Source organism: Falco biarmicus, chromosome Z (genome assembly GCF_023638135.1).
Source record: "Falco biarmicus isolate bFalBia1 chromosome Z, bFalBia1.pri, whole genome shotgun sequence".
Lineage (NCBI taxonomy): Eukaryota > Metazoa > Chordata > Aves > Falconiformes > Falconidae > Falco > Falco biarmicus.
The window spans coordinates 51011043-51038882 of NC_079311.1; the positions used below are offsets into that span (position 1 = coordinate 51011043).

General features: G+C 42.1%; 1 protein-coding gene across 8 annotated transcripts in view; it reads left to right on the forward strand.

Moving 5' to 3' along the window:
• The first annotated feature begins 16175 nt into the window (after window positions 1-16175).
• The window catches only part of TTC39B (tetratricopeptide repeat domain 39B), a 79378-nt gene continuing 67713 nt past the window's right edge, over window positions 16176-27840 (forward strand). For 2 of the 8 annotated variants that reach the window (XM_056324292.1, XM_056324288.1), the window contains exons 1-2: window positions 26351-26450; window positions 26545-26685. Coding sequence is in view for 2 of the 8 variants with exons in the window: in XM_056324287.1 (XP_056180262.1) it covers window positions 16285-16332 (48 nt within the window). In the remaining 6 variants the exon portion in view is untranslated. Of the gene's footprint in view, window positions 16333-26057; window positions 26148-26350; window positions 26455-26474; window positions 26686-27840 lie in introns of those variants that run through there. The other 6 variants (XM_056324290.1, XM_056324289.1, XM_056324287.1 and 3 more) reach the window with 6 other exon arrangements.

Consider the following 27840-nt stretch of genomic DNA (forward strand, 5'->3'; position numbering starts at 1 on the left):
ATCAAAAAACCAGTTAAAAGCTGTAGCTTAGTTGTGAAACCTGAAGCGAAGGAGCCAGAGTTCAGCTAACTTCCCTTGAAATTTGAATTAGTAAACAAAGTTCTTTTGTTTATACTTACGAAAGGTTTATACTTCAGAAAGGTATTACAATGTTGCAAATTGGGTAATTGCTACAGTCATTTTATGCTATCATCACCAGCTTTTAATCTGTACACACTGGGATAAAAAAAAAAAAAAGAGGGGGGGGGGGGGGTCGTGGAGAAAAAGAAAGAAGTGGTTCTGAACAGAGGCTGACTTGAAAACAGACATGAGTGATTGTCAGCTGCCTTTTAAAGTGAAAAGAGGATGAACTGAAGGACACACACTCACCACTCCAGATACGTTGTAACATGATAAATTTGTTACTTTCTCTAGGGTCAGGGTGTCCATTCAAAGAGATAGATGTAGCCTATGGACTATATTGTGATTATTGCTTTTTTGACTATCAAATCTACCTATAGAAGACCTTGTTGGTATTTTAGGGTATGTTCTTCATCTGACAGATAACGAGCTATGATTTCTTTATTTTTTAATATTTTTTTTCCCCAAGGGCCTTAGTCATGAGCAAGGACCTCTTTTTTCCATGTAAACAAAGCAAAGACAGGAAAGAGCACAGGATTAACATGGTCACAGTTGTTTTGTTGAGCAGACAGCTGTAACACAGTGTTCTGCTCAGGGTGCCTGCGGTGATGTGCTATCGAAAAGTCCCTCTCTCCTATTCCAGCCTGACTATGATTGTTCTTGACAGCACTTGAGGGTCTTGCCCCATTTTATCCTTTGTACTATCTCCATGAATTGTCCCTAGCAACAATTTTTGTGCTACTTTAAGGGCTTTCTGTTATACCAGGCGATGGTATGTTGTCTTTGTTGAAAGCTGGCTGTTGCCATATCCAAAGAAAATAAATTATGTCTGTTCGCTTTCACCAGGGGGAGTGCCAGATAGTGTCCATGTACATTCATTCTCATCCCACCAGCTGCCAGGGGACGGAGTACTTACTGGACAGCCTTTTGGTCACAAGTGCCTATGTCTGGCAAAAAAGCAGAGTGGTAATTTTTCATTTTGCTTTGCAGAGGAGCACTTTTGATTCCTGCTGTGTGCCTAGTGGTCTCGTACAGCAAAATTGTTTCTGAAGTGGATAAATGCTGTGGTTTCCTTCCATGAGCATCACTCATTGAGGCATCAGGAGTGAGGAGACTATGAAGTAACATAGCACTGCTTAGATAACAAAGCTGACTGGAAGAACTGGGTTCAGGTAAGAGCACCTTTTGTGCATAGCTAGACTCTTGCTTAGTAAACTCTACTGAGGCTGTCAGTCTCTCCGGTTATATCAGTAACAAGCTTCCCAGCTGTCGATCTGAGGGCGAGCCAGTTTGTCTGTGCACAGGTCGATCACCTTGGGTCCTGAAGGGATATCAAGAGAAAGGTGGCTTGGGCCTTTTAGGCTGTTTTCTGTGTTGCAGTACTTATTGACTTTGTCCCTTATATCTAGACCAGTAAGTTTGATTTGTCTTGAGCAGCTCAATGAGTAGTTTGTGAGAGCTGAATCCGAAGGGCTAAAGCCTATGCTCTGCTTTGGAAGAACCTCCTTCCTCAGTTAAGCTGTGGAATTTCTTGTACAAAATGTTGTGGATGCTGAAGGTTTTACACTGATTAAAGAGAAGTCCATACAACTGATGGAAGCGTAATCTGGTGAGGATTCTTACATACATGCTCAAGAAATTCTTGAGCTGCAAAATAATGGAACTGTGGAAAGGATTACATATACTTGCAACGTTCTTACGTTCTTTGCAAGCCTGTGTTTTTTGACAGTGGCAGAGCCAGAATACAAGGCTAGATGGATATTGTGACCAATTTTTTGTTCTTATTGCACTTATCTCACTGACATTTTTTTTTTTTTAAAGAAGGTGCAGAAAAGTCCCACCCTCGCCAAACACATTCCATCATCATTAGTAATCCCCAGGCCAGAGTGCATTAATTGGCCAATGAATCTTTTCAAGAAAAGTTTCCTGGAGTGTCTAAACGGTGATATATCCTTTAGATAAATACAATAAATAGATAAATAAAAATAGATAATAAAATAAAGATAATAAAGATAGATAAATAAAAATAGCAGATATTTTGTCTGAGGTTTTGGAAGTTTATTTTTAACACTGGCTGATTTGTCTGTTGGGCAAATCTTACAACAATTTATTCTGTTGATACAATTTATAACTTACTAGGTATGATGGAGTCTTCTATCTTATGTAACATCCAAAACTCTAACATAGCAGTGCTGCCTGCAAGTCAACTATTTTCTGTCTCACTAGCAAATGGTGCATAAAAACAGAGTGCTTATAAGTAAACAAACAAACAAATAAATTAATAAGTTATCTGAAGAGGCAGGGATAGCATGGATTGCAATTGGCAAATAACATTCTACTGTATACTGCCTTTTCATCTGGCACAGAGTAACCATAATCTTTTGAGGTTTCTGAAAAGACCTTTAGGTTAAAGGTGAATGCCACAAAGAGTGAAATGATGTTGATGGGGCAGGGATCACACCAATCTCCATCACATGTACTGCTGACCTGTCATCCCAAGTATAGACAACTGGACTGCTCATTGGGCCTTTTCAGTATATTGTAGTAATGCACGCAATCATGGACAGAAAAATCTCAAATGTGAGTGATGATTCCCAATGGATCCACATAGCTTGCTGTAAGTTCTAGTGTCATTGCATAGAACAAAGAGCATGTGATTTCCCACGCTGATTATTCTACCCTCTTTACAGAAACTGGTTTAAAAAAACCCAAAATGTATTTTTACACTTTGTGGTTGAAAAACCACAAGTATAAAAACAAGTTTTGAAAAACTCTGTGATTTTATTCAGCCACCAATGTGTATAGCCTCATCTATGGCTTCCTCTGGAATTCTAGGTGAAATCCACATTCCATCATCACCTTCGTATCTCACTAAAGTCCAAGTTACTAGAGAGATTACCTCATTTCATCTCCTTATGATATGCCATGAAAGCTACGTCCCACTTCATTAGTAAAAATATCAGCTGAGGTAGATAGACTGTTCATGCTGCCAAACAAATTAATTTGCAACTTGCCTTTCCAGAACAGCACAAAAGCAAACCTTGATGTCTTCAGAACAAAATATATGGTAACCTCCTTCAGCATAGGCTTCCCACTCCATCACCAACAGAATAATCTTTCATCTACTAAATAAAGCCCAGCTGTTAGTGACAAGACTGACAATAATCACACACATTTCTTATCACGTGGGCATAATTCAGGGAGGTACGCTACCATCAGAAACTGGAAGCTATTTCTCTAAACAAATCTGTTGAATGCCAGTGATGATAATTACTAGTGATTATTCAGTGATTATTAATGCGCTCTAGATTTAGATATTCCAAAATAGGGACAGCCTGGCAGTTTTTCACATGGGTTCATATTCAGTCTAAATTTTTAATTTTTAGCCTCTAACAATAACTCTCGGTAAGGAATAAGCTAGTATTCAGTAGCTGAAATCTGTACTGCCTAAGCTTCATACAGCTTTAGACTTAAGGCATGCAGTATTTCAACTTGAAAATAAATTGAACTCTAGGACGCAGGGAGGAAGTGTTGCCTAAAGCCTGTTAAAATAAAGGATGTCAGACAAAAGATGAAATCATCTTCCTGGTAGAAGAGATTGAGACTAGGTAAAAGGAAAAAGGGAAATTTCTATAATTCCTTTTTACCCTGGAAGCTATGTTGCATGAGATTTGTTGGAAGAAATCAGATCTTTCGTGAGACCAGATGGCACAGCTGGAAAAAGATGACAAGCTTTCAAGCACACAGAACATTCATTAACTGATAACACATGTAGGAAACTCACAGCTAACTACAGAATACTGCATGCGCTGATAAACAGTTCTCAAACATTTTTGAAAAAGACTGCTTAATCCTCACTTCTATAGTCCTCTTTTTGGGGGGCAAAGGCACTCATTTAAATCTTATAAATCAAGTTGCCAGTACTGAAAGAAATAAGCATTTACTGGGAACCTGAAATGGTAGTTCATATGAACTGTTTGAAAACTGATTTTTTTTCTTGTAGGTTTTGTTGCTGTTGTTGTTGCACTTTTTTCATCTGGAACAAAGAGCTGATCTTACTGTGTGACCAGATCAGGATTTGTGTCAATGAAAGGAAGAGAAGAGGAATGCATGAGGAGGAGCACTGCAGTTTTAGATCAGTATTAGGCCTCAAGAGCATAGCAACGAATCCAAGGAGAGCATCCTCTGTGCCCCTCTTTTTACTGATCAAGCAGATTAGCTTTTCAGGTGTGAGAGAAAATTTTGAATATTTAAATACTGGGGTTGAAGAGTTGTTTCAATTTCTTACAAATGGCGTTTTGCAAACTTGTGTGATGCTTAAATTAATGAGATTTTCTACAGCTAATACAATTTAAGAAGTTGTACTGGCCTGTATAGCAGCTGGCTGAGCCTGGCTCTGTGTGACATGGGACTTCTTAGCTGAGGATGCTCTCCACATCCTCCTCTGAGCCATGGACCAATCCAGTGATACAGGGGGAAGGAACAACTAAATCACTACTCTCCAGTTAATTGCTTCCCTGTAGGCTCCTTTGTTTCCCATTATGGAACAGAACAGCTTTGCTCTGCAGAAACCTCAGGTGATGGCTCCATATCTTGTGTGCCAGTGCATGGGATGACTCCTACAATGTAAATTAATTGATACCACCTCAGCTCTCCCAAGGATTTTATGGTATAGGGATGCAGGTTTAAGTATTACTGCTGCTCCCTAGGAGGTAAGAATCCTTTTCATTACTATTAGCTGCTAATGCTACTGCTGTGGTTTGACTGACTCAGGGAGAGACTGGGAGCAGAAGGCAGTCGGTGTGGTTCTCCTCACCTCACACCCCACAGCTCCCAGTGAGAGGGATGTGTAATTATAAGCCAAGGCTAATCTGAAGATAAGCCCACTGACCTTTGTAGGCTGGGCTGTCTGTACACAGACCTGTTATAGGCAGGTAGTGTGTATATATTCCAGGTAATTATATGGTCTCACAGGGTTAATGCAGATACCTGTGAGAGTACCAATCCTCATGACATTCTGCTGATGCAAGCCAGTCTTGTTATCCCATATTATAGGACTGTGGCATGGAAAGATCAGGTAGCCAGCACAGGGTCATCCAGTCAGTATCTACTGAATGAATCCACAGACAGTGGAACTAGTTACTCAAGATCCGGACTAGTTTTATAACTTCTGTTTTGTTCTTCCTGTTCATCTATGTCTTTGCATGTGGCTGCATCCCAAGTGCTCTATTTTCCATGATTGGTTACCTTGCACCCTGGCTCAAGAGGGCATAAAATCTTGTGATGACACATGCCATGACATTGAATTTCCTGTAAGAATATTTTGAAATGTTTCTACAAGAAAATTTTGAAACCTAAATCTGCAGCCCTGATTTGCACTTGGTAGAGGAAACATCAGACACACCATTCTTAAACTTCACTTAATGCATCTGCAATGTATTTTAATTCAAAACTGTCTAATCCAAAAGGTTTTATTTTAATGACTACAAATATATGCCTTTCTGCTGAGTAATTGGTGCTTCAGTGGGAAATAGGAAGCCCACAAATAAATACTTGGCTTCTCAGAATGACCCATTGTGGCTCACAGCCATCTGTGTTTACAGTAAGAGATCGCCCACATCCATTAGTCTGTAGGCAGTATCAAAACCCAAAGCTTTTATTTTTTTTCTCTTTCACTCTCCATCTATTGCAGTCTCAGGGAGTCTCCAGAATCTGCATGGGTTTTTTTTTTTGTTTTTTGTTTTTGAGGTCTAAGCAATCTAGCAGTTCTCTGAGCTAGTGTTTCAAAAATGCCTTTGCATTATTGGTAGTTGAAAAGATTATTAGATTATTGATGTCAGCAGTAAGGGAGTATTTCTTAGCTCCCTCAAACCCTTCATGGTCCTCTAGCAGTGGCTGCATATTCAGATAACCAGTGCATACTAAATAAACAGTCAAAATGTAAATAAGAACAAGCCAAATGCATAGATTTCCCCAATGTGTGTGTGTGTGTAGTGTTGGGGGTACCTCAGTCTGGCATTTGGGAACTCTCCATTTCTCCATGTTAGCTGACTTCAGACTGTCAGCTGTCTTTCTGAACCACACTGGAGCCAGGAATAGCCACAAAACTTATTTTGCAACCCAATTATGTTTCTGCTAGACTACATATATGTTTGTGACTGTGATTATGCAAAAAGACTTAAACCCCAATATTTCCCATAAACGTCATTGGCAAAGGATGGAAATCAGATCAAATTAGGACTTGATACTTTTTACAAGATGCCATTAAATAGCACAGTTACATTTCAGGTAGCAAACAGGAACACATTTGTGGAACACATAAAGCACAGCTGTTCTTACCACTTTATGATCTCCAGGACAACAAAACCCTCATGTGTGTATCTGTTGACAAAATACATGGGGCCTGCACCTAATAAAGGTAAACTAGCCCAACATGGAAGGAAGTTGTATGGTTGTTACAAAGACGAAGACACCCCAGCATATCCTTGCACTGTAGAACTGAAGGCAGCTTGCAGCTTCTGAAGCAGTCTTGGGGTTGTCCTGTACCCCTAGTTACGGCATAACCACTCCCACTGCCAGAAGGGCAAGAATGTGAATCACTGATGCCATGGAAGAAGCCAAGGCATCTGGTGCTGAGGAGCCTGAATGAAACACAGCTCTGGACAAGTGTTTGGAAATGCATGCGCTCACTGGGCCTTCCCATCTTATCTGGTTCATGCACCCACATCATGAGAATGGAATCAGCGCTTCATGTGCTGGAGCTGAAAAGGCCAAACCTGGTTTAGTCGCATGATGCTGAAGTGTTTCTCTGAATGAGCACACTGAAGATGTATTGATTTTTTAAAATCCAAAAGTAAAATCAGGGCTTCCAAAAGTGAGAAATGAGACTGGAAGAGCTCATACAAAACTGGAAAATATTCTCAATTTGACCTTTCTAAAACTTTTGAGAGCAGAAAGTGAAATTGTTTCTTCTATTAATGGATATTATGTTCTTCAATAAAAAATATTTTTAAAGCATTTTTAGCCAACCAATATAGAAGCTAGAAACAGGTAAAATATTATCTATTCACTAGTTACACGCTGCTGCATCTGAAAAACAAATGTGGTCTGTCCTCATAGAAAATGTCCTTGTTCAATTAAAACAGTTTTGTACGGAAACTGTAAATACTATGAAAATTCTGAGCTGCCTCTTGAATGCTATGAGCCTTAATTTTCTTACAAAGGATTTGTTCACTGCATAACTGATAGAAATACTAAATCCCCCTGTCCCCCAAAGGATTTGATATGGACCCCCAAAGGATTTCCACTTGGACAAGGACATAGTTGTGAGTTTTTTCGTCATAATACCCATGTGCCACAGTCCATCTGTTTCTTAGATAAAAGCTTCTCTTTGTGCCTTTCTGCAAATCAAATGCAGAGCATTCAGAAAGTATTTTCTTCATAGCTTGTATATAGTCTAACAATCCCTGACTATATGCTCTTCAACATGTTTGGTATTTCGCTTGTGCACAACAGAAATTTTCTTCTGATTATAGCTGGCCATTAAAGGAAATTATTTCTTGGGAAGTATCTACCCTTTATTTGATGTTTTAGCACCTCCTGGACTTGTGCCACACAGTGCTGAGGCTATTGATCACACCAGAATTAACTGAATGCACACCCTTAATACACTGATTTCCCCATCAGGGTCTGCCTGTGGCCTACAGGCAACATAAAGCTAAAACAAGTATTTTGACAAAGATCACAGCTGCAGGTGATCTTTCCACAGGATGTATCAACAAATTTCTCTAGGAAGCCCAAAATAAGCTACAAAAAGACTATAAATTCACCGGATGTTTTTCTGCATAATACTCCATGTATCCAGTCAACCTCAGATCCCTTTTTGAAGTAGTTTTCTTAGTTTCTCAGTTCTTTCAAATGGTCTGCCAAATCACTGGCCATGTGAGCTGCTACAAAGGACTATGTAAAGGCTTTGGTACAGAACTTTCAACTCTAGTGGAGAAACATTTGAAAACTGCTGCAAACCAACCTGGTGTGAAAGCATGTTAGTTTGGGTACAGCATCATACTAACATGTCTACTGGGCTTTTGATTAAGAGCCAGATCAGATACAATCACCATAAAGTGTGGACAAGGCAAGTTTGGGTTTATCTATAACTGTCCATGCTCTAAATCTGTTTATTAAACTTTAAGTGATAAAGTAAATAAAAATGTGTTAAAGAAATTTGTTAACCAATTCTTGCATTTAGGACTTCTTAAGTAACAGGTGGCTTGAATGAACTAATTAAATCAATACTGTTGAAATTCTAAAGTAAACTCTAGAAACAGAGTATTTGAAACCTACTTGCACTTAAGTTATTAACAAATACTGTTCACTCTAATAAATTTTAGTAGGAGAGTACAACATCTCACATTACTCTTAACACATGTCATTCTCTGCATTGGCTAGTGTGGAATTTTGGAGACAGAAGAGTTATATTCAGGCTTCAAGAGCTCAGGCCAAATGCCATGATGTACTGAACAAGGCGTATGTCCCCAGATGAGACATCTTAATGTTTTCTCAGAGAAATGCACACATTTAGCTGCAGAGCACAGAGGCAGTCCCTACCCAACCTGCAGCAAAATCTCGTCACTGAACAGCGGGACCCAAACCTGCCATTACAGGAGGAGCTTCTGAACATGGTGGCTACGTGACAAGAGGAAGGAAACACACACATGTCTGTTCTGCAGGTCTTTGTTTTTTTAGAAAAAATACCTTTAACGTGGCTATTACATCAACTAAAAGGAGTGAAAATGCAAGTAAATAAATAAATAAATAAATAAAAATACGTATTTTCCTACAGTGAGAAGGGAAGGCCCTTGGATATAATTCAGTGATTATAAATTGCTGCCCTATCATTAAGTAATAGAATCCTCACTCAGATATACCATTCCTGTTTCCTTGTGTGAACAAACATTGTTATGTATATGTGACATTTCAGGTTTTGTTTTGTGGTTGGTTTTTTTTTTGGTGGGGAGGAGGAATGGGTTGCATTCAGGCATTTTCATTCCCTGATGACTTGGACATATAACAACCATCTGTTCAGATGGTTCAATCCAGAACATGTTGTTTTCAGAGCAATGAAAGAATAACAAAATGAATAGACAAAAAATCTAACATATTTTCTGGGAAGCATAACTTTGAAAACTTTTGTTAGTAGGGCAAAGAAATTTTCTGTAAGGTGGAGTTAGACCTTTTTCCTTTGCTTTTTCTGGTACAAGCAGAACAGTATATGAAGAAAAAGCACAAGGAAAGGATTCACTACATAAATAATATGTTGAAGATGCTGTTAGCTCTAGTTACTAGAGGATTTACAGGTAAACCGCTCCATTACTTGAAGCTAATAAAAGAACCACATGACAACTGTTAATAGGACCAAAGGCTTCAAAGGGAAAAAAGAGCCAATTAAAAATCAACCCTATTAAATGGCAGGAATGCACCAACATCCTTAAGGGTTTATTTAACAAGACATTCTACAAGAAGAGGTGATCAGTCCTTCCCAATATACCACAGAAGCATCAAGCATCCTGTTAGTATCGGGGGGGTGGGGGAGTGTGATGGCACATGAATGTATTTTATTTTCTAAACAAATACTATAACTTCATGTGGCTTTTTGTATCTTAAAAAAAATTGAGGGTTTGATAAGAAGAATTGGAGGTCATTTCTGACTTTTGTGACTTTGGAATTCTCTGAAACATGTGCTTTCACAACAGGATCGGAGAAGGAACATCAAAATGCTTCCACTGAAAATAAATGAGATGAAATGTAATGATAAACAGGAAGAAGCTTAGAGATAAGGCTGGGATAAGTGCAGAGAATATCTTGCTGAAATAGCAGCAAACCCCTTGGCAGTAAAGGAGAGGAGAGAAGGAAAGAAAACTGAAAAGAAACGAGACATAATATACCAGGATAAATAAACGTACCATCTGCTGTAAGACAGAAAAGTATTAATCATCTGGCCTGATGGAAGGAGTAATAGCTGGGGCCCCTTAAGCACCTGCTAGAAGATGCTCTTGGTTGAATGAATGAGCAAAGAAGGGTATGAACGGAAAAAAAAACAAAGGGAATTTTTCCATGGAATAGAATGAAATGGAATGGAATGGAATGTCAGAGAGTAGGGTGGGATGGGATAGGATGGGATGGGATATGCATGTTAGGAAGACAGAATACAGATCAATAAAGATACCATGAGAAAGAGGAGTTTAGGTGATGGAATGCCTACCTGTACTTCCAAATGTAATGAAGTATCCATTGGGTCTTTGGCTTTGCTGTCTAGAATCATGGGAAACTTCATTACTTTTAAAATTCCTGAGAGATAATAAATGTTGTTGTGTTTTGCTGTTAGTTTTTTTTGTTTGCTTTTTTGTTGTTTTTGTTTACTGTTGTTCTTTACTCTGCATGGCTTACTGATTTCCTGATGCTATTGAGTCTGACCCAATACTCTGATGTTTTGCTTCAAGGTCTGTATTTATGTGGTATATTAGGTGTTCTCTGTTAAGGCATGTGTATAACGCAGTGTAAGCAACCTGCTCTGACCTTGAGCCTGGCTGTACTTTCAGCAGTAGGTGGATCAGGTGACCTCCTGAGGTCACTTCAAACCTGAAGTATTCTGTGACTTACCTTATTACACTGCAGTGAAAAGTTGGGCGCTGGCTGTGGATACATCCAGTTTAAATTGTGTCAGCCTAAGAATAGCTTGACTCCCCCTGGAGCAGGAAAGATGTGGTATGTAAGTGTTGGGGGGTATGCCTGCTTCTAGGGCTAAAAAAAATTAACTAGTTGTTCTGAGTGACACCTTTTAGAGTTCTCCCTTAAGAAGGTGATAAAGGCGCACAGAAAATAATCCAAATATATCCCATAAATTAGAGGTGGCACCTGCAGAAGCGTTGCTGGAAACTAGTATGCAAATAACATCTGCGTAGATACATTGGTAAAAGCACTAGAGGCTTACTGAAAGCTAGATGCATTAATTGCATTATGCTTTCACCGAGGATCACTTATACAACCTGTCTTAGGTACTCAGAAACCAGTCACATGGCAATTGAGGTAAACCACCTCACCTTGTCCAAAGTTCATTATTGTCCTTCCCCTGACTTTGGGAAAGAGGCAGGGCTTACCTGAGAAGAGGAAGCTTTTTTTATGGATATTATCCATGGTCCTGTTTATGCTGAAAAGTCTGGTAACTGCCTAATCATGCCTCTTCTAGTCTTGGGCACGTGAACTAGCAGTTCTGTATGTCTTTTCACCACTACAGTATTTGCTGCATGCTGGTATGGTGAGTGAAGGTAAATATGGATGGCTGACTGAAAGAAATGGTGGCTCTACTTCAAGGTGGTTACAGCTTTTAAGTATGGAAACATGATCTGGGAGTTTGAAACCACTGCAGCTCTCTAAAAGTGCCTAACAGAAGGTGAAAGTCTAAGTATTTAAACAAAAATATTGCACTTCACTTCCAAATAAAGTTCTTGAGAGGTCTGACAAACACGATTTAGATGAAGCAGCTTATTGAGGGTAGAAAACATTCACTCCTAACTGTGATAGCTCAGTACTTTAAGCTTTATTTGATGTCCATATCTGTAGCCTTTGCAGTACATCAATATTCTATGCCATAATACTGCCTCCATGCATGCCAAGACGTGTCTTGGAGAGGCTGCTTTCTTTTGTATCTTACATAAAAAGTGTACGTTGGTGTGTTTGGTTCAGCTATGTATGCCCTTTTGTTGGAGCCTGAGGCCAGAGAACATATTTTGAGGACACTGATTCTCCTTTTTTTAGTGACTTTAACTGTTGCATTTGTGTGGGTAGGTGGGCTGCTCTGTGGCTTGCAAACCTTTCCTCATAGCTGCATATGCTGGGACTGAGAGTTAATATTCCTTTTAGAGAATAAGGTAACATCTGAGATGACATGTTACAGGGCTGGGCAGTGGCAAAGGACCGCAAGTGCACATATGTGTGTGCACACATGCAGGAATGGGACAGCCAACAAGAAAAAGATCTTATAATCAATCTTGGCCTTCTCATACAACTACATGTATGCATCAATGCACTCTCATGTGTTTTAACTCTAAAGGGGTTACTATTGTTGCTATAGTAATCTCTGAAATAATGTTTGTGAGCCACAGGCTGGCTCAGCTTGTGGGAAGAAACAATATTTTGATACTGGTCAAGAAGAGGTGTTGCTTCATCTTAATTGGCAAAATTAGTGTTGGCTAAAAAAATTAATTGCCTGGAGGTTACAGTACGGCTGTTATAACCTATATGGAAATACACCCTCATCAGGTTTTCTCTCTTGGCTGTACACCTTGCTTTTGTTGTAGGTTTTTTGTGAATTAGTACCTCTGCTAAGTTACTGTAATTTTTTTTCTTAGCTGTCTTCTAACTAGCGAAGCTGCAAGAAATTTCAGTCTCTTGGTCTTGAAATATATTCCTCAGACATGGTGATTCTTCCTCAGGAAATCTTTCACAGTGCATTTATGTGGGCAGATTCACATGCAGTTTGTGCTGCTCAGAGTACTCATTGTTCTAATAGGTAGTTTATGAAACGGTACTTCTGGAACTAGTTGGGACTTGGTTTCTGTCTTGCTCACTTGCCTTACCTCCCATCAGGGAATCTGTTAATTGTTTAATGATTGTTATCTACAGTTCTGTTTGGGTGAGTCTGAGACAGTATAACCCTACTGAAAAGTAGCTGCAGGAGTGCTAAGGCAACTTGCTAGGCTTCCTTTACAGTGGGCCTGTTCTCAAGGACTGTTTTCTAGTCCTCAGGGAAACTGAATCAGTAACAAGTGTTTATACTGAAGTTGATTTTATTCCTCTATATTATCTGATCATGAGGGGCAGTATAGGACTTTTCATCCTTGTCAATCTGTATTTGATTACAGAAGCTCAAATTAAAAATTGTTTCTTTTTCCTCATGGTCCCATGCATTCTTACAGTGAAGCAAATTCCAAGTGAGTAGCAGCTATACTGCAAAAGGAAACACTAGCAGAGCTATCAAATATCCAGGTAGTGTTAACATAACAAGTAATGGCTTTGCAGACAGGGGGTGGGGGTGGGGGGGAAGGGAAATGTAGGCAGGCCATTCCTGGGTGGGAATTCTACATAGCTATGCCAGCCAGAGGGGAATGGACTCTCAAGGTCTTGCCTCCTCTGTCAGATATCAGTAAAAAAAAAAAAAAAAAAAAAAGGAAAAAAAATATCATCCTTTCAACACATCCACTGGAATGCTCTCTGGAAGATTAGTAATCGGCTCATAATCTTCCTAATTCTTACTGCAAAGATACCTGCATTCAAATGGATAGGAACTAGAGCTGCATGGGAACAGCAGCATGCTCCTCTTCTCACAGGATTAAGACCTATAGATTCTTGTCCATGTTCCTTCAGAATCTGTGTTTTCTGTCTTGTTTGGGTTTTTAAACAAATGGAAAATGGTAAGAGGAAGAGGAATTTGCAAATCTTTAATGCTTACATTTCAAGGGAGAGGGGGAAGAATGATTAAACTGATTAAAGAAAATCGGGGCAAGTGGTAGGGTGGGGTGGCTTTGAGATGCCTTTTTGACTATTATTATAATGGCTTAAATGGGAGCATGCCCTGTGGCAGCCTGTCAAAGACCATGCAAAACTCAGTGATGGCTCTGCTATTCACAGGGCTTTTATTCAGACTTCAGTAGCAATTTTCAAGCCTTAGCTACCTGGGCCAGGAATGGTATGATGTACTTATCTCTACAATCATTATTTTAGCATGTATCTTTTTTCTAACCAGAGAAAGGTCAGTGATTGTTATATCCTTAAATCTGCCCAAAAGAATATAAATAAGCTAAAGAACTTGGTGGGGAGGAAAGATTATACAACAATATAAACGAAATCTATCAAGAGCTAATCATGACAAAGTGGTGTTGTGCTAGACCTTGGTCTTGAATTTGCTAAATATATTAACTGAAACTCTGACTCATGCAGTTATGTCTCCTACTGATTAGAGTAAGTACTTGTGACTACAAACTCTGCACATTGGTGTGATTTCCTCAGCATAACTCTAAAAGCGCTGGTGCTATACTCCATTAACAGTTTCTGCAAGAACATACGGGATCAGGCTAATTTTTTATTCTTTCCAGCTAGAACTGGCAGTGTGGAACTGCCTAGATGTGTGGCTGCTACAGAATGGTGTAATTTGCTCTCATCTTTTAGGACTATATTTCTAGAACTTGGAAACTTTATGGGTTAGCTATCCTACTCATACAGTATGTGCCTTATAGTATTCTGTTACAGAATAACACTGGTTAAAACTTCTTGAAATGCAGTTAGTCTGCTGCTCTAAGCAAAAGAACATCTCAAACGGATTGCCTTTGGACCTGAAAAACAGAAAGGGAGTCATGTCTTCAACAGAGCATGATAACTTGTGTAATCCTCGTGAGCAGTATAAAATTCTGATGTAGTGGTAATGTCAGTTTCAGGTGGAGCTGTGTGGGCAGATGTGACTGTGCTGTGAGTCAAATACAAAGCATGTATGTGCCTGTCTACTGCATTTGCCCTACTGGTGTGTTTCACGTGCTTCAGATCAGTCCCAGAGAAGCATATTAGTATCACTGGACTATCTTCCAACAAGCTGTTGGTGAAGAAACATACTCAAATGCAATGGGAGTATGGAAGAACAGTGTGTCTGTGATGCCTTAACTGATAAGAGTGCAATATTGCAGGACAGATGAAGATGTTAAAGTTAGTTTCCCCTCCCCCTTTTACTTAGCTTGGCAGGGTAAAAATAGCAGATCAAATACAGCAGTACAGTCTGTGTAAGACTAATGGGGACACACTGAAGTTCCTAGCCTACACTGAGAGGCTGTACCTCTGCCTCTTCTGAGACTGAAGGACCTTTCTTTCTCACATCTAGACTGCAATCCCGAATCTCGCAAAAGAGCTCTTAGTCTGTATTTGCCTCCTGGTTAGCTGAATCTGTTCAGGTCTTTCTTTCATCCCTCTGGTTCTAATCAAAGCTAGTATATCAAAACTACATGTATTTTTTAAGAGAGGCTGTAATGGACAAGTAACCTGTAGGAAGTGGAGATGGGCACTATGCCCCCTACTTTTTAGCGGAACTTGACCTCAGCTGGCAGGATAGGAAGGAGTGGAAATCGGTGATTTTTAGCAAAAAGCATGATGATACTGTGAACTAACAGGAGGATGAGGCACGGTGGCGGAATCTAACAGTACTCAGAGCTGGCTGCTTTGCAAACTTTCTCCCCGAGCGGTCGTCAGCGCGCTGGTGCAGCAGCACCGCAGGGCGCTGAAGGACTGGCTGGAGGTGCCAGGTTTCTCCTGGACTTCGTGTAGCGAGTGCCCGGAGCGGGCCGACAGCAGCGGGCGCGGCGGGTCCCCGCGCAGGGCTGCCGCCGAGCCCCCGGACGAGCTCCGCGGCGGGCGCAGGGCACAGCCAGCGCCCCCGGGCCCTGCGGCAGCCGGTGGGTCAGCGAGCAGGCTGGGAGCGTAGCGCACCGCCTCGGCAGCACCGATCCGGCCCTCGGGTGCCGGGGGGGCCGCAGGGACGCTAAGGGACCGCAGCAGTGCCTGAGGGAAGCTGCGCTGCTCTCGGGCCGGCGCGGCGGGCGGCCGCGGGCGGCCGGACGCGGGGCGGCGGGAAGGAGCGCGGCCGCACTGAGGAAGGAGGCCTCTGCGGGAGTTCGGGACGATGCTCCGCTCGCCCCGCAGGCCGAGCCGGCCGGCCTCACCTTCCGGCCGACCCGGGGGGCTGGGGGAGCGCCAGGGGCACCCCTCCCCGCCCCGGCCCCGGGTCGGCGCTGTGGGCCGGCCGGCCGGCGCTAAGCGCCCAGGGGCGGCCGGGGTGCCGCGCGAGCGACAGGGCGCGACCGGCGGGGCGGGGCCCGCGATGCAAACGAGGGGGCGCGGCCAGCGGAGCGGTGGGGCGGCCGGGGCGGGGAGGAGGTGCTGAGCGCGGCCCCGCACGGACGAGGCGGGAGGCGCCGGGGCCGGGCCGGGTCGGGTCGGGCCGGGCCGAGCGGGGGCGGCCGGGAAGTGCGGGGGGCGGGGACCGTCGCCGGGCGGTAGGGAGCGGGACGGGGCGCGGCGCGGCGGCAGCAGCAGTCATCCCGGCGCACAAGGCAACGGAGCGGGAACATGGCGAGCGTAGGAAACGGCACGGAGGAGAGCGGCGGCGGCGAGGAGGTAACCGGTGGACAGCCGGCGGGAGGGCTCCGGGCGGGCGGGCAGCGGTCGGTCATGCCCTGCCGGCGCGGCGGCGGGGGGAGGTGCGGGCGGGGACCCTGCTCCGCCGGCATCCCCATCGCCACCTGCCGCCGCGCCGGGGCCGGGCGGGCGGGCGGGCAGCCCCCTCCCCGCGGGTCAGGCCCGGCCGCCGGTGGGGCAAGGGGCCGCCGGGACTTGGGGAAAGTTTTCCCGGCGACGGGGTCGCGGGCAGCCCCTTTCCAGGCCCCCGCTGTGATTTTTCTCCCCTCATCCGCCTCGTCCTCTTCCCATTTTTTCTTTCACCCCAGCTCCGCGTCAGCGCCGCGCTGCTCCGTGCGAGTTCGCCGCGCCGCCTCTCCGGTGCGCGTTCCTGCCCGGCGGCGGGCGGCGCATCCCCCGCGCAGGGCAGTGGCAGCGCAGGGGCAGCGCAGCGCAGGTGTGCGGGCAGCACCGCTGCCTGCTGCGCGGGTGGTTCGGCGCGGCTGCGGCCGCGGGATTCGCTGCGTGGCCCGGGCCGGTCGGCCGGCAGGCGTTACTGCCGGGGTGGCCGGGGGGGCTGCGGCGCCTCGTCGTGGGCGCAGTGTGCGCCGTCCTGCCGCGGGAGGGCTGGGCAGTCCGTGTGCCCGGGAAGTGGAATCGGGCAGAACCGCACTTGATGTGAGGTGCGTTATAGGCTGGAGTCCGTAATTTCGCTGTTGCTTTGTTAAAGGTCTCTTAAACGGCCCAAGCACGAATTCCTTAAAGTGATCACCTGAACTTTTACGTTTCCTTTGTATCCTATTGGTACCGAAAGACGCGGTGGCAGAACTCGTTGACAGCACCCCTGGGAAGGCTGGTGATAGTAAGGGGTCTCCTAGACTAGCTTTGGAAAAAGGTACTACTGCAAAACTGGAGGCAGTTTTAACTGGATGGTGCTTTTGAACACAGTAGATTGCAGTCCTGGCATGCACATGTGGGAATATTGACTTGATTTCTGGCTGTGTAATCTAAAATGAACGAATTTAGCTTTGTGTACATTCAGCAGCTTCTTCAAAAGATTTGTAAGGCACGCCTGCAGCCAAACTTTGCTGAAGGCTTATGAATCATATGGTTACATCATAGTTGGGTTTTTGTTTTTTGTTGTTTTGTTTTCTTTTTTTAAACCATGTTGGGATGATTTTTGAAAACAGGGATGTAGTAAGTGCCCCGTTTCTGAAGTAAGGCAGTGTTTTATACAACAGGGCAACAGACAAATACACGTGTGGGACTTGGTATGAGGTGTAGTTCATTTGAGTCCTCATGTTTTGTATTTGGCAGTTGCAGAAGATGTTTCTGGAAGAGATGATAAAAACCAGCTTGTTCTTTTTCATGGTTGGAAGGTTGGGTTATATTGAGAAGTTTTATTTCGGAGCGTGCTATAGAAATTGCTGCTTCCTGAGGTTATGGTGTGGAGGCACAAGGGGAAGAGGATGTGAAATGCTTGAATTTTGCTGTATACTGAAGTGAATCAGTGCAAAATCATAGTGTGATCTCTGCAGAGCTGAGTTTTTTTGTTCAGATATAAAGAGTAGTACCAGTGAGAACAAGGTACTAAGAAGCTTGCTGTTTTCAGGAAGCAAGTAGTTGGAATTCACAGTTGTTACAACAGGTATTTAGCAACTTACAGCCCAGCTGCCCTGTGTGAACAATATGGAAGAATATTCTTCACTGAGTTTGCTATTGAGTGTCAGTGCTTTGTTAGAAAAAAAGAAGCTGCCATGCAAACAATTTGAAAGGTAGGCATAAAAGTACCTGAAAAAGGCTTAATTTAAGCAATAGACTGCAAAAAGTGCAAAGCTTTCTCCAATGAGCTCGAAAGACTTCGTGATCCTTGCAGAGACCTGTGCTTGATTTGCTGGAGTCTGAAACAGACCAGAATTATTAATGGAATGAGTGCTTGGATTTTTCCTGGTGAGATCCCAGAGTGCAGGAGGGGAGGGTGAACAGTGGCTTGATATTGGGGTGAGTCACTGCTTCTGTAACAGAAGTCTAGACCACTGTAAGCTGGGTTTGCCTATGGGTTTACCACATCTGTTTACTCAAGCTGGATGTGATTTCAGCACTTCATGCATGAGGTAGTTGGTTTTAAGTGTTTTAGGTGGGGTTTTTGTAAGTGTTAGCGGCGGTTATGGTGTTGGGGAACTGAAGCTGGGGAATGTTACTACTAGCTTTGCTCTTAAAGAGCTGTGTGCATCTAAATAACGTTTACATGAAGTATGGCAGATGGGAACTCTGCTTCCTGATTTTAAAAGTGTACATGCATAGTACTATATGAACATAGCTTTCAGCACATAATTTTGCTTTGCAGGGACTTGGGAATACTTATCCCTGAAGCTTTGAAGGACATGCTAAGCTAAACCTTGAAGTTGTTTCCTGCTTAACAGGATATTGACCAGGAAGAACCCTGCTTCCAAAGTCCAAGGTTAAGGTAGCAGGTAGCTGGCCCCTGCTGTAGTCCCTGATGAGTAAAATTTCTGGTTTTCCTTATACTTCTTTCAGCTCAAGGAAGTGTCAGATAGTTTGTTTGTTTATATTTAATTTTTTTACTGATTTATGCCTCATTGTCCTCCAGCTTGGCTTTCCAGTGGGCATGGTGAGGAAGTGGTGTGAAGTCTAAATAAGTGTTTGGGTTTTTCCCCTCAGCTAATACAGCGTGGTAGTCCAGTGTTTAGGCATGGTGTTTTGTTCTTTTTTTTTTTTAAAAAAAACAACAACAAAACCAAACACCAACAGAAGTTGGAAACCTAAGCCTAAGAGGCTCTATTATTGAGATGGTGTTAGGGGTATGCTCATCTGGGAAAACAAGTGGTTATTAAACTTGGGATTTTCCTGAGCAGTGTTGCTTCCTGGGTGTTAGTGTGTGTGGTCATCCTCTACTAGGAAGCAGTTTCCTAGGTGCTATGTGATCAGAGTGAAAGTGGCCATCTGTGGTGTGTCCAGTTGTGAACTCAAAATGTGAGGTGCCATTGGCACTTAAACCACTATATGACACTGAATTGACCTGCTAAAAGTACTCGTATTAGTAGGAACAGGTTGCAAATCTAGGACAGGTATGCTTAACTTTAATGGCAAAGGAGCACTTCCAGCAATTGCAGAGTCTTCAAGCAAAACTTTAAGCCCCCACTCCCTGCTGCCCTCCCCCCCACCCCGGTCTAAAGATTACTTAAAATAGTGGGCCAGATCTGCTTCACATTAAGTTCACTCTGTGCTGCCCTGGTTTTTCAAAGTCTTAAAGCCAGCTTAATTGGTTACTTGGGGATTCCCTATCCATTAAAAAAACCCCAGCGAACCCAACCTTGGCTTTTGTGCATGCGAGTGTTTTGGCCAGACAAAGGATCATGGTAAAGAAGTATCTAGATGCTAAAAAAAAATGCCTTGTTTGGCCACACTGAGCCAGACTAAGGATTATACACAGATCTGAAAGTGATTTGGTGCCCTTGCTGTGGTTGACTTCAGGGCTTGTATTAAGGACAGCTTGGTCAATTCAGCTAATCTGTGCCTCAGCTCTAAAGTAACATTAAGGAAAATTTAGGTAATGAAGACCCGATAATGTGTGCTGTATTCTCTTGAACCGCCCAAGCGGGGACAAACACTGTACAGGCTGGCTTTATCAGCCTGGACAGTTTATCTCCAGAACTAATTCCAAAATGAAACCAGCACTGTCTTTAACTCAAAAGCTGTTTAGTACTGGTTAGTACTCCAAGTACTCAAGCTTTTCATCCACTGCTGCAACAGCTGCTGCACTTGTAATCAAAGAACTTGCTGCTGGTATGCTTCTTCCCACCAGTAGTTTAATATAATAATGTACTTTAGAATAAATTACAGAAGTGTGCAGCACTGGCTGTTCTTGCTCTCTTGTTTAGGAGGATTCTTCACCAGTTTTGTTTGGTAATTCCAGCCTGGAAGAAGAGTTTCAGTGGTGAGAAATGGTGGTAGCTGCACTGCCCTGGAGACTTTGGCAAGCTGGAAACGGGCCACTATGATGCATTTTTCACCTGAAAAAGTGAAGAATATGTGGGAATACTGAGTTGGGAAGGGGTAGTAAGGGCAATTCCTGTCATGAAGGATGATTGTTTTAAAACATCCTAATCTAATTTGTTTGGTTTTGTCTCTCTAGAGAAGTAGATCTTGCCCAACTGGAGAATGTAATATTTGAACTTTTATTGGCTTATTCCGAAGGCTTGTGCTTTGGCATTTAGCTCATCTGTGTTTCCTGTTCCTGTTTTGGCCCCATCCTACTGTCAAAGTACATCTGCCTCTAAGATGATGGGCATGCTATTCCAGCAGCACAGATGAGAAAAGGACCATGGGAAAACTGAGTGTGACTACTAATTTCTTCTTTATTAAGTAACACTTTGTTGCTGTTTCTGCTTCTGAGGTTCTTTATTTTGAATAAAACTTTGTTTTACCCATGGGTGTACTTGTTGAGGTATTATTTTTCCATGCAACCACCTATTCAAGGTAAGATGTGTATTCTCAATTTTATATTACCTTATTTTCTGAGATACCTAATTTTTATTGTTCACTTTTTTCTATTTTTTATTTGCCTTTCTAGAGCTTGCTTCATACATCTGTTTGAGCCCCTTGGTTGTCTGTGACCAAATTTGAAAGCCAGGTAGACTGAGAAAAGAAAATGCGGCTTAAGTCTTTGTTGGTTTCCTGGAAGGGAAAAGGAAGTATATGTAACTGTTCCAATTAAACTTTCTTATTTTCTTATTTCATTACAATGATGAAACTAATTCACTTTAGTTAGTTAGTGTGCTGTTCCTCCTCACACTAAGGGATAAAAGGTACAGGGGATATGAAGAAAGGTGGAGTTACTGTGGAAAGCACCAGATGCCTCCTAGGGAGGCAGGGCTGACCGATAAACTTGTGAATTTGTCTGTTATGATTTGCTTTTACTTCTCTTTTCGATGTTTGGTTTTTTTATGTGTGGGGTTGTGTGAGGTGGTGATATTTATTTTGTATATAGATGGAAAAAAAGTAGAACAAAAACTAAGAGTCAATTTTTTTGTTTTTTTCCTTAAGGCTTTGGTTTTTCTTTGCATATGGAGAAGCTTCTATTCTGTTGTGGAAAGCAGCATCTAATATCTTTTGTGAAGTCTTTGCACTGAGCAGTGGAATTTACTGTCCTTATGGTTATAGCTGTCTTGGTAACTGTAGCTGAAAGCTTGCCATGCACTATATGGAAAGACAACTCTATTTCATGTGTAAACTTAAAGGGGTATAGATTCTTCTTGTAGTTACGGTAGATCTGTGTGAGAATTCTGACTTAGTGGAAGCATGTTTAGTTCTGCAAATGTATATTCTTCCCTTGTTGATATCTTGGTGCCAGTGTGTTTGCAACAAAACTCTAGACCTGATGGGCTTGTTGGAACTGCTGGAGGTCAATGACTTGTCTTGGGTAAGGGTTCCTGTTCTCACGGCAAAGAAGTTGCATGTTGAAAGAGAAAAGGAACACAATTGCTTCTTGGCAGACCATGGGTTATATAGCAGCATAGCCCAGGATGACTCAACGTATGAGTAGGTGATAAGCATGCATAGTCTTATGCCTCCTGTTTTGTTAAGTAAGTCTCCTATAGCTTACCTAACCAAAAGGACTTGCAATGACAAGGGAAATTTCAAATAAGTAATAGGGCTTTCTCTTCTTGCGTGGCACCGGCAGACAAGGTGGAGGTAAGATCATAGTTGCTGGGGGCAGGCTGGCAGGAGTACAGCCTGATAGACCACATCGATCTGGTGGGCAGTGGTTTTCACACATGCTGTTTCCTCTGGATTAATAGAAACAATATTATACTTGTAGGAGCAGACATGGTGGATCACTGCTCTCATTTTGAAAAGAGAGCAAAATCATGCAACTGAAGACCTGAGAACTGGCTTTCAGAGGTGGATCTCTGCTGCTGTTGATGTGTGTTCTGATTAGAGCCTGGGCATGTCCAAGACCTTTGTGCTATAGGCGGTCAGAAATGTGAGAATTTGTGTGTGAGTGCTAAAAACTTCTTCTGCTTTTCTAAGTTCTCTGAGGCTCAAAAAAATGTTTCAGGTGAGTCAGTAGCAAATAAATATCATGGACCTGTGTACTTATTCCCAAACAGCAGGTGCTAAAAGTAAGTTTTTCTTATCAAGCCGGTGAAAACCTGCCTGTCATCTTATTCTGTCTAGAGTAAGGAAGCAATGCTGCTACCACATAGTAACGCAGGATAGTCAATACCTCGGATCTTGTTAGCAGTGATACTTTTTGTTATGATGCAGTGAGTGTGTCATGTCTTTATTCCACTTCTCATGCATTTACTGTGCAATAGATTAGTAAATAAACTTTGCAAGCCAGTGTTCGGGTGTGCAGCATTGCTTTGATTTCTTCTTGTCTACAGGAGTCAGCATCGAGCGCACTCTTGCTATCCAGAAATCCTTTTGTTGGAGGATGTACAATGACAGTCTGTCATAAAAACAGAGGGTCTGGAAGAACCCTGTTTCTGAAGACAGTAATTTCTGTGTTTGGCACCAGCTGGCCGTACTGGTTTTTCTAGGAAGTGTGGTGTATAGTAGCTGAGTAGTAATACTTGGCTGTACCTAGTAGTAGGTGGCCAGAAGAAAGAAGAAATATTCACATTAGCTTTAGTTGAGGAAAGTGTGATTGTAAAGGTAGAATATGTCCACTGTCCTTTATTTTGACCAAGAAATTATGGACTAGGAAGATGTTTTATCTGGGTTCTCTACCTTAGCACTGTTGATAACGCAATGCAGTGGGGCAGCTAGCTAAACTTGTTCTCTGTGTTTTTGTGGTGTGTGTTTGTTTTTTTTTTTCTCCTTTTCTGCAAGCTTAGGAAGCTTCCAGGGCTGGAACAAATTACTTTTTTTCATTTAATATTTTCTTTTTTTTAAAGAAGTATGAATAGTAATTCACTGTTAAATGGCTACTCTAATGTCCTGAGGCAAAACCTGAGCTTGCCGTTGAAAATACGGCAGACATACAGAATTACCAGTTGTGGCTTTATTAAAGAGTCCTTTTTTTTTTTAATTTTTTTTTAAGGTGAAGCAAATTTGTGCAGATCTTTAGGGATTTTATAGCTTACCTGGCTAGTTGCTGCTGAAGAAACGTGTCAAAAACTGAAATATTCCACATTCTGTACAAAACTTTCCCACTTGAATTTGAGGAGATAATTTTTCATGGGAACAGTTACAAATAATGACTGAAAAGAGTCATAGTATGTGAGGTGAAGCTTCAGTGCTTCTTGACTTATTTTTTAATAAACTGTAGCATAACTGAAGGCTTTGTGATACACAGTTTGTTAGGGCCTTCCCGGCAAGGAAAATGTTTTGAAAAGGAATCCTATTAACTGCATTGAGGGGGAGCTGGAGTGAGTGTGTTTGATCCATTTTTATCTAAACACTAGATTATTATATCCTTAAATCTTTATCACATGTTAGTCATGTTGATTATAATGTTCTTTGTCAAGGGAAATGTGAAAAGCATGGCAACTAAACATTGGAGACAAAGCAGTTTAGATAAATTTAAGTGTGTGACTTGGACCAAAAGAAGAACTTTAAGGTAAGACTCAGTGGCTTAAACGTAGTATTAAGGAGTATCTAAATCTGTGCCTTGTCCAGATGGAGAAATCTTAGCATGAAAAACACGCGCAGCTCTGGAAAATCCAGTTAAATGTATCTCCCTGTGTACTGCTACTTGACACCACTGAAGTAGCTGGCTCTGTTAAGCTGCGTTTTACTGAGCTTAAGAAAAGTCTCTTTAAAACCTTGAGAAAGAGAGATTCAGCAGCAGCTGAGTGTCTGTGTCTTTTAATGTAATTTGGATTAAAGAGCTATATATGGCTATAGCTCCCTCTATCAGTGGAAAATAAGTGGTAGCTCATGGCCAGTCACTTCTGGAAGATGCAATGGTTAGTCTGGCAAAGAGCTGCGACTTCAGCTAAATGTGAACTATGTAAATTCAAGTCATGCTGAGTAGAAGGGATCACACAAGTTGTGTGGTTAAGTTTCAGAGTGAATGTATTTCTCAGTAAGTGAACACCAAAGGACTGTTAAGGCCCAAGTGAAATAAATTATGGTGGGCTGTTTACAAGTCCATTTTGCTTGTTTGAATGGTGGGATTTTGATCTTTCATTTGAGTTAACTGATATGTTTGGAGTGGAATTGTAAAGTAAATGAAAGTTGTCCTGGCTTTGTACTTTTTTTGTGAACTGGAAACAGAAGCACAGTCTCATGCCAGTGTCACAAATCAGGTCCCAACGGACCTTCTGCAAGTCATGCTCTATATTTATTCTCTTGTTCTGCAGTTCAGAGTTCTACCATGGAGAACTCCTTGTAACTGCTTTCTGAATTGGCACTTGTGATTTTGTACACTGGAGTAGTTGAAAAGTGAGCTTGCAGATTTAAGTAGTGATGTGCCTGAGTGAAGAGAAGGGATATTCTTGCCTCTAAGGGAAAGTAGGCAAGTAGTTACTGGAGAGCTTTTATAGCTCTGTGTCCATGGTGCCTTGCTTTTGGGATTTCATGCTGAATCAACTAAGTTGTTCAGCTTACAGATGTGTCGTCAAAGGTAACTGCACTGGCACAACTGAAGGAGTAGGGGAAGAAAAGTGTGGGGACAAGGACTAGAGACTGGGTGGTAGGAAGGTGCTTGTATGCTTTCTCTGAATGGTTTTAAGAGTTGCAAGTGCGGGATGTAGTTTATGGTACTTTTAAACTAGTTTCTCTGCAAAAAGCAGTCTCCCTTGGCTAATGGGATTTGAGCAGTTGCCTTTAATTCTGTCAGTGAGTGCATGTCCGTGTGGTGCAGCAGAGAAGGGAACTCTCCTGACATCCCTCAAAGACCTCACTTTTCCAGTGTTGTTAACATTTTGGGTTCGTTTGAGTCATGATTTTTATTTTTTGTTAAACCCACATAACTTCCCTGGTGTGTGTTGCTTTTTGTTTGTGGAAATCCTCTGCTGTTACAAGGACAGGTGGAGTGCGAGAAGGGGCAGCTGAAGTTAAGATTTTTGATGGCAGCCCAGGATACAGGGCTTGGTTTCTTAGTTGTCTCTGAAGCGTGTTCCTCTTGTCCTTGACTGAAGCTGAGCACAGAAGTTTTGTTTGGTCTGTTGTGTTTATTTTAGCTTTGGTCAGTGTTAGGGGTAGTAGAGCATGTGGTTTTACACTGGGAAGGTAAACTTTGTATGAGTTTTGTATCTGTGTAGATCATACCTTACAGTAGCAGTTGGTTTCTTTGGATGACATAGGTGAGTTCTGGAAACTACTAAACTTACATTTTAATAGTTGCAGAAAGTGGTCTAAATTGTATCTTTCTTACATAGAAATTTTACCCTTTGGTCAGTGTTTTTTGCACAGTCTGAAGAAGTAATTAAGAAATTATGTGAGATTTCAGAAAACTTTGCAACAGCCACCACAAATTAGAAAACTTTCTAGTATATGATGACTGTGGGCTATAGTGAAAATGGATATGGATACCAGGAACGGGCAGAGATCACTTGTGACATAAATAGTTCCCTGGCAGCCTAGAATAGTTGTCTGGCTGATACTTCTCTTTTCATAGTTTAAAAGAAGTAGTCTATGCCTTGTGTGACGAGTTTGGCTTTTCTGTTTTTGTGTCTGTGGGTGCTGACGGGAGGAAGTGGTGTGCAGAGGTTCTGTGCTTTAGATTGGACCCTGTGGTCATGTGGGCTTTCCTTTTGCGCAGCGTGAGTCATGACAGCCAGTTCACGGGACACTTGCTGCAGTGTGGGCTTGTTGTAAAGGAAGCAATGCTCTGGTTGCCTGTGAGTACACAATGCAAAGTGCCAAAAGAGGGCTATAACCTTTCGGGAAGAGGAGGAGGGAGTGTGTGTGCCTGAGCAGTTTCCTAGAGGCATTGACATTCTGTAACCTTGCATTTGGGGTAAAGTGACCCTTTGGGCAGAAGTGACAAATCTGGTAACAACTGTATATTTATTCTGTCCTTGTTGTTACACTCCAGCTAGAACTTCCAAAGGTTATAAATTCCTCATGACATCAGAAAGCTGTACAAGGAGTGTAGGGGATGTGGCGGGGGGTAACTGCACCTTTCTGTCAAGCTTTAATGTGTAGGTAAATGTTACAGCTTATATATGGGGAAACACATGCTGCTTTCAGTGCACCTGTGTAGTCTATTCAGTGTCTCTCTTCTGGATCCTGCAGCTGTCTTGCACTGCCTGAAGAAATACCATGCCCTGCTTGCGGATAGACTGGATGAAGAATTAAAGCAGGGGGAGCCTTGACTGAAGAAGGAAAGCTATAGACACATCACGCATTAACAAAACTTCGGGGGGACATTAATAGGTTAAGTGTAACTTTATGTTAATGAAATTTGAAGGCAGCTGTTACTTGTGAATCTTTGTTGTTTGTTTGGTTTTTTTTTTTAATGTAAGGGTTATCCTCATAACTTCAGATGAGTGTTTTCTGTTTATGCTTGCCTGTAAGTAGCCTAGGAAGAACTAACACTCTAGCTTACTGCCTGGTTAAGTCAAGACCCGACTGTGCTTAGTGTAATTTAATATGACACTTGGTCTGAATGTGACGCTATATTTCTGTGTTAGGTCTTTGTCTGTCTGACTTGCATTCTGGTGGAAAGACCACAAACTCTCTAGAACACATTTACAAATTGGCTAGGAATTAGTTAGCTTCATTACTAGTATAAAGTTAAGTTTCAGTAGCCTTAAGATGATGCTTTTCTATTAATGAAAAAAATCTGATTGTTTCTAGGAGAGATGGAAGATGACCTGTGTCTGTTTTTCTCTGGACAAAAGTTATTACTTCAATCCTGTATTACATACACTTCTAACTGTAGATAATGTTGGCTTCTAAAGCTCTGCTGCTCTGTTACTGCAGTTAGTACAAGGAGCAGAAGATACCCATAGAGACTTTCAAATTCTGTAATGAGATCAACGTTATCGTAAATAGGGTTGTGGGAATTGCTGTTACTGCAACAAGGCCTTCTTTTAAAGGAAATGAACCAGTTAATAAAAATCACTTAAGTTGCTTTTCACTATAAAATAGAACTTTGTGGTGCTAAATGTGTAACAACTGCTGTTGCATTCTGTACAGATGAGTAACCAGCTGTGTAGTCAAGAGGATCTTTTAATCTGAGGGAGGTTAATACCCAAGATGATCATATTAATGTCCCTTTCATATTTTCCCTTTTATTGATTAGTTATAGGCAAACCAGCAAACATAACTGGCCCTGAATCATCTTTAATATGTGGTCAACATGTTTTGTTCCCCAGCTTGAGGTCATCTCTGAAAAGTATTGGTATCAGCAGTTCCAAGGTGGTGTCTCTGTAATGAGATTTATTTAGGATTATTGATTACATTGTAATTGGTAAGCAATCTGGAACGCTGACAAAATAGCCCTTTAGGAAACTGTAATTTGTAAGAGTTTTGATGCTTTTGTCTGGATCCGTGTGTAGTAAGTGCATGGTGAACCTGTTGCATAAT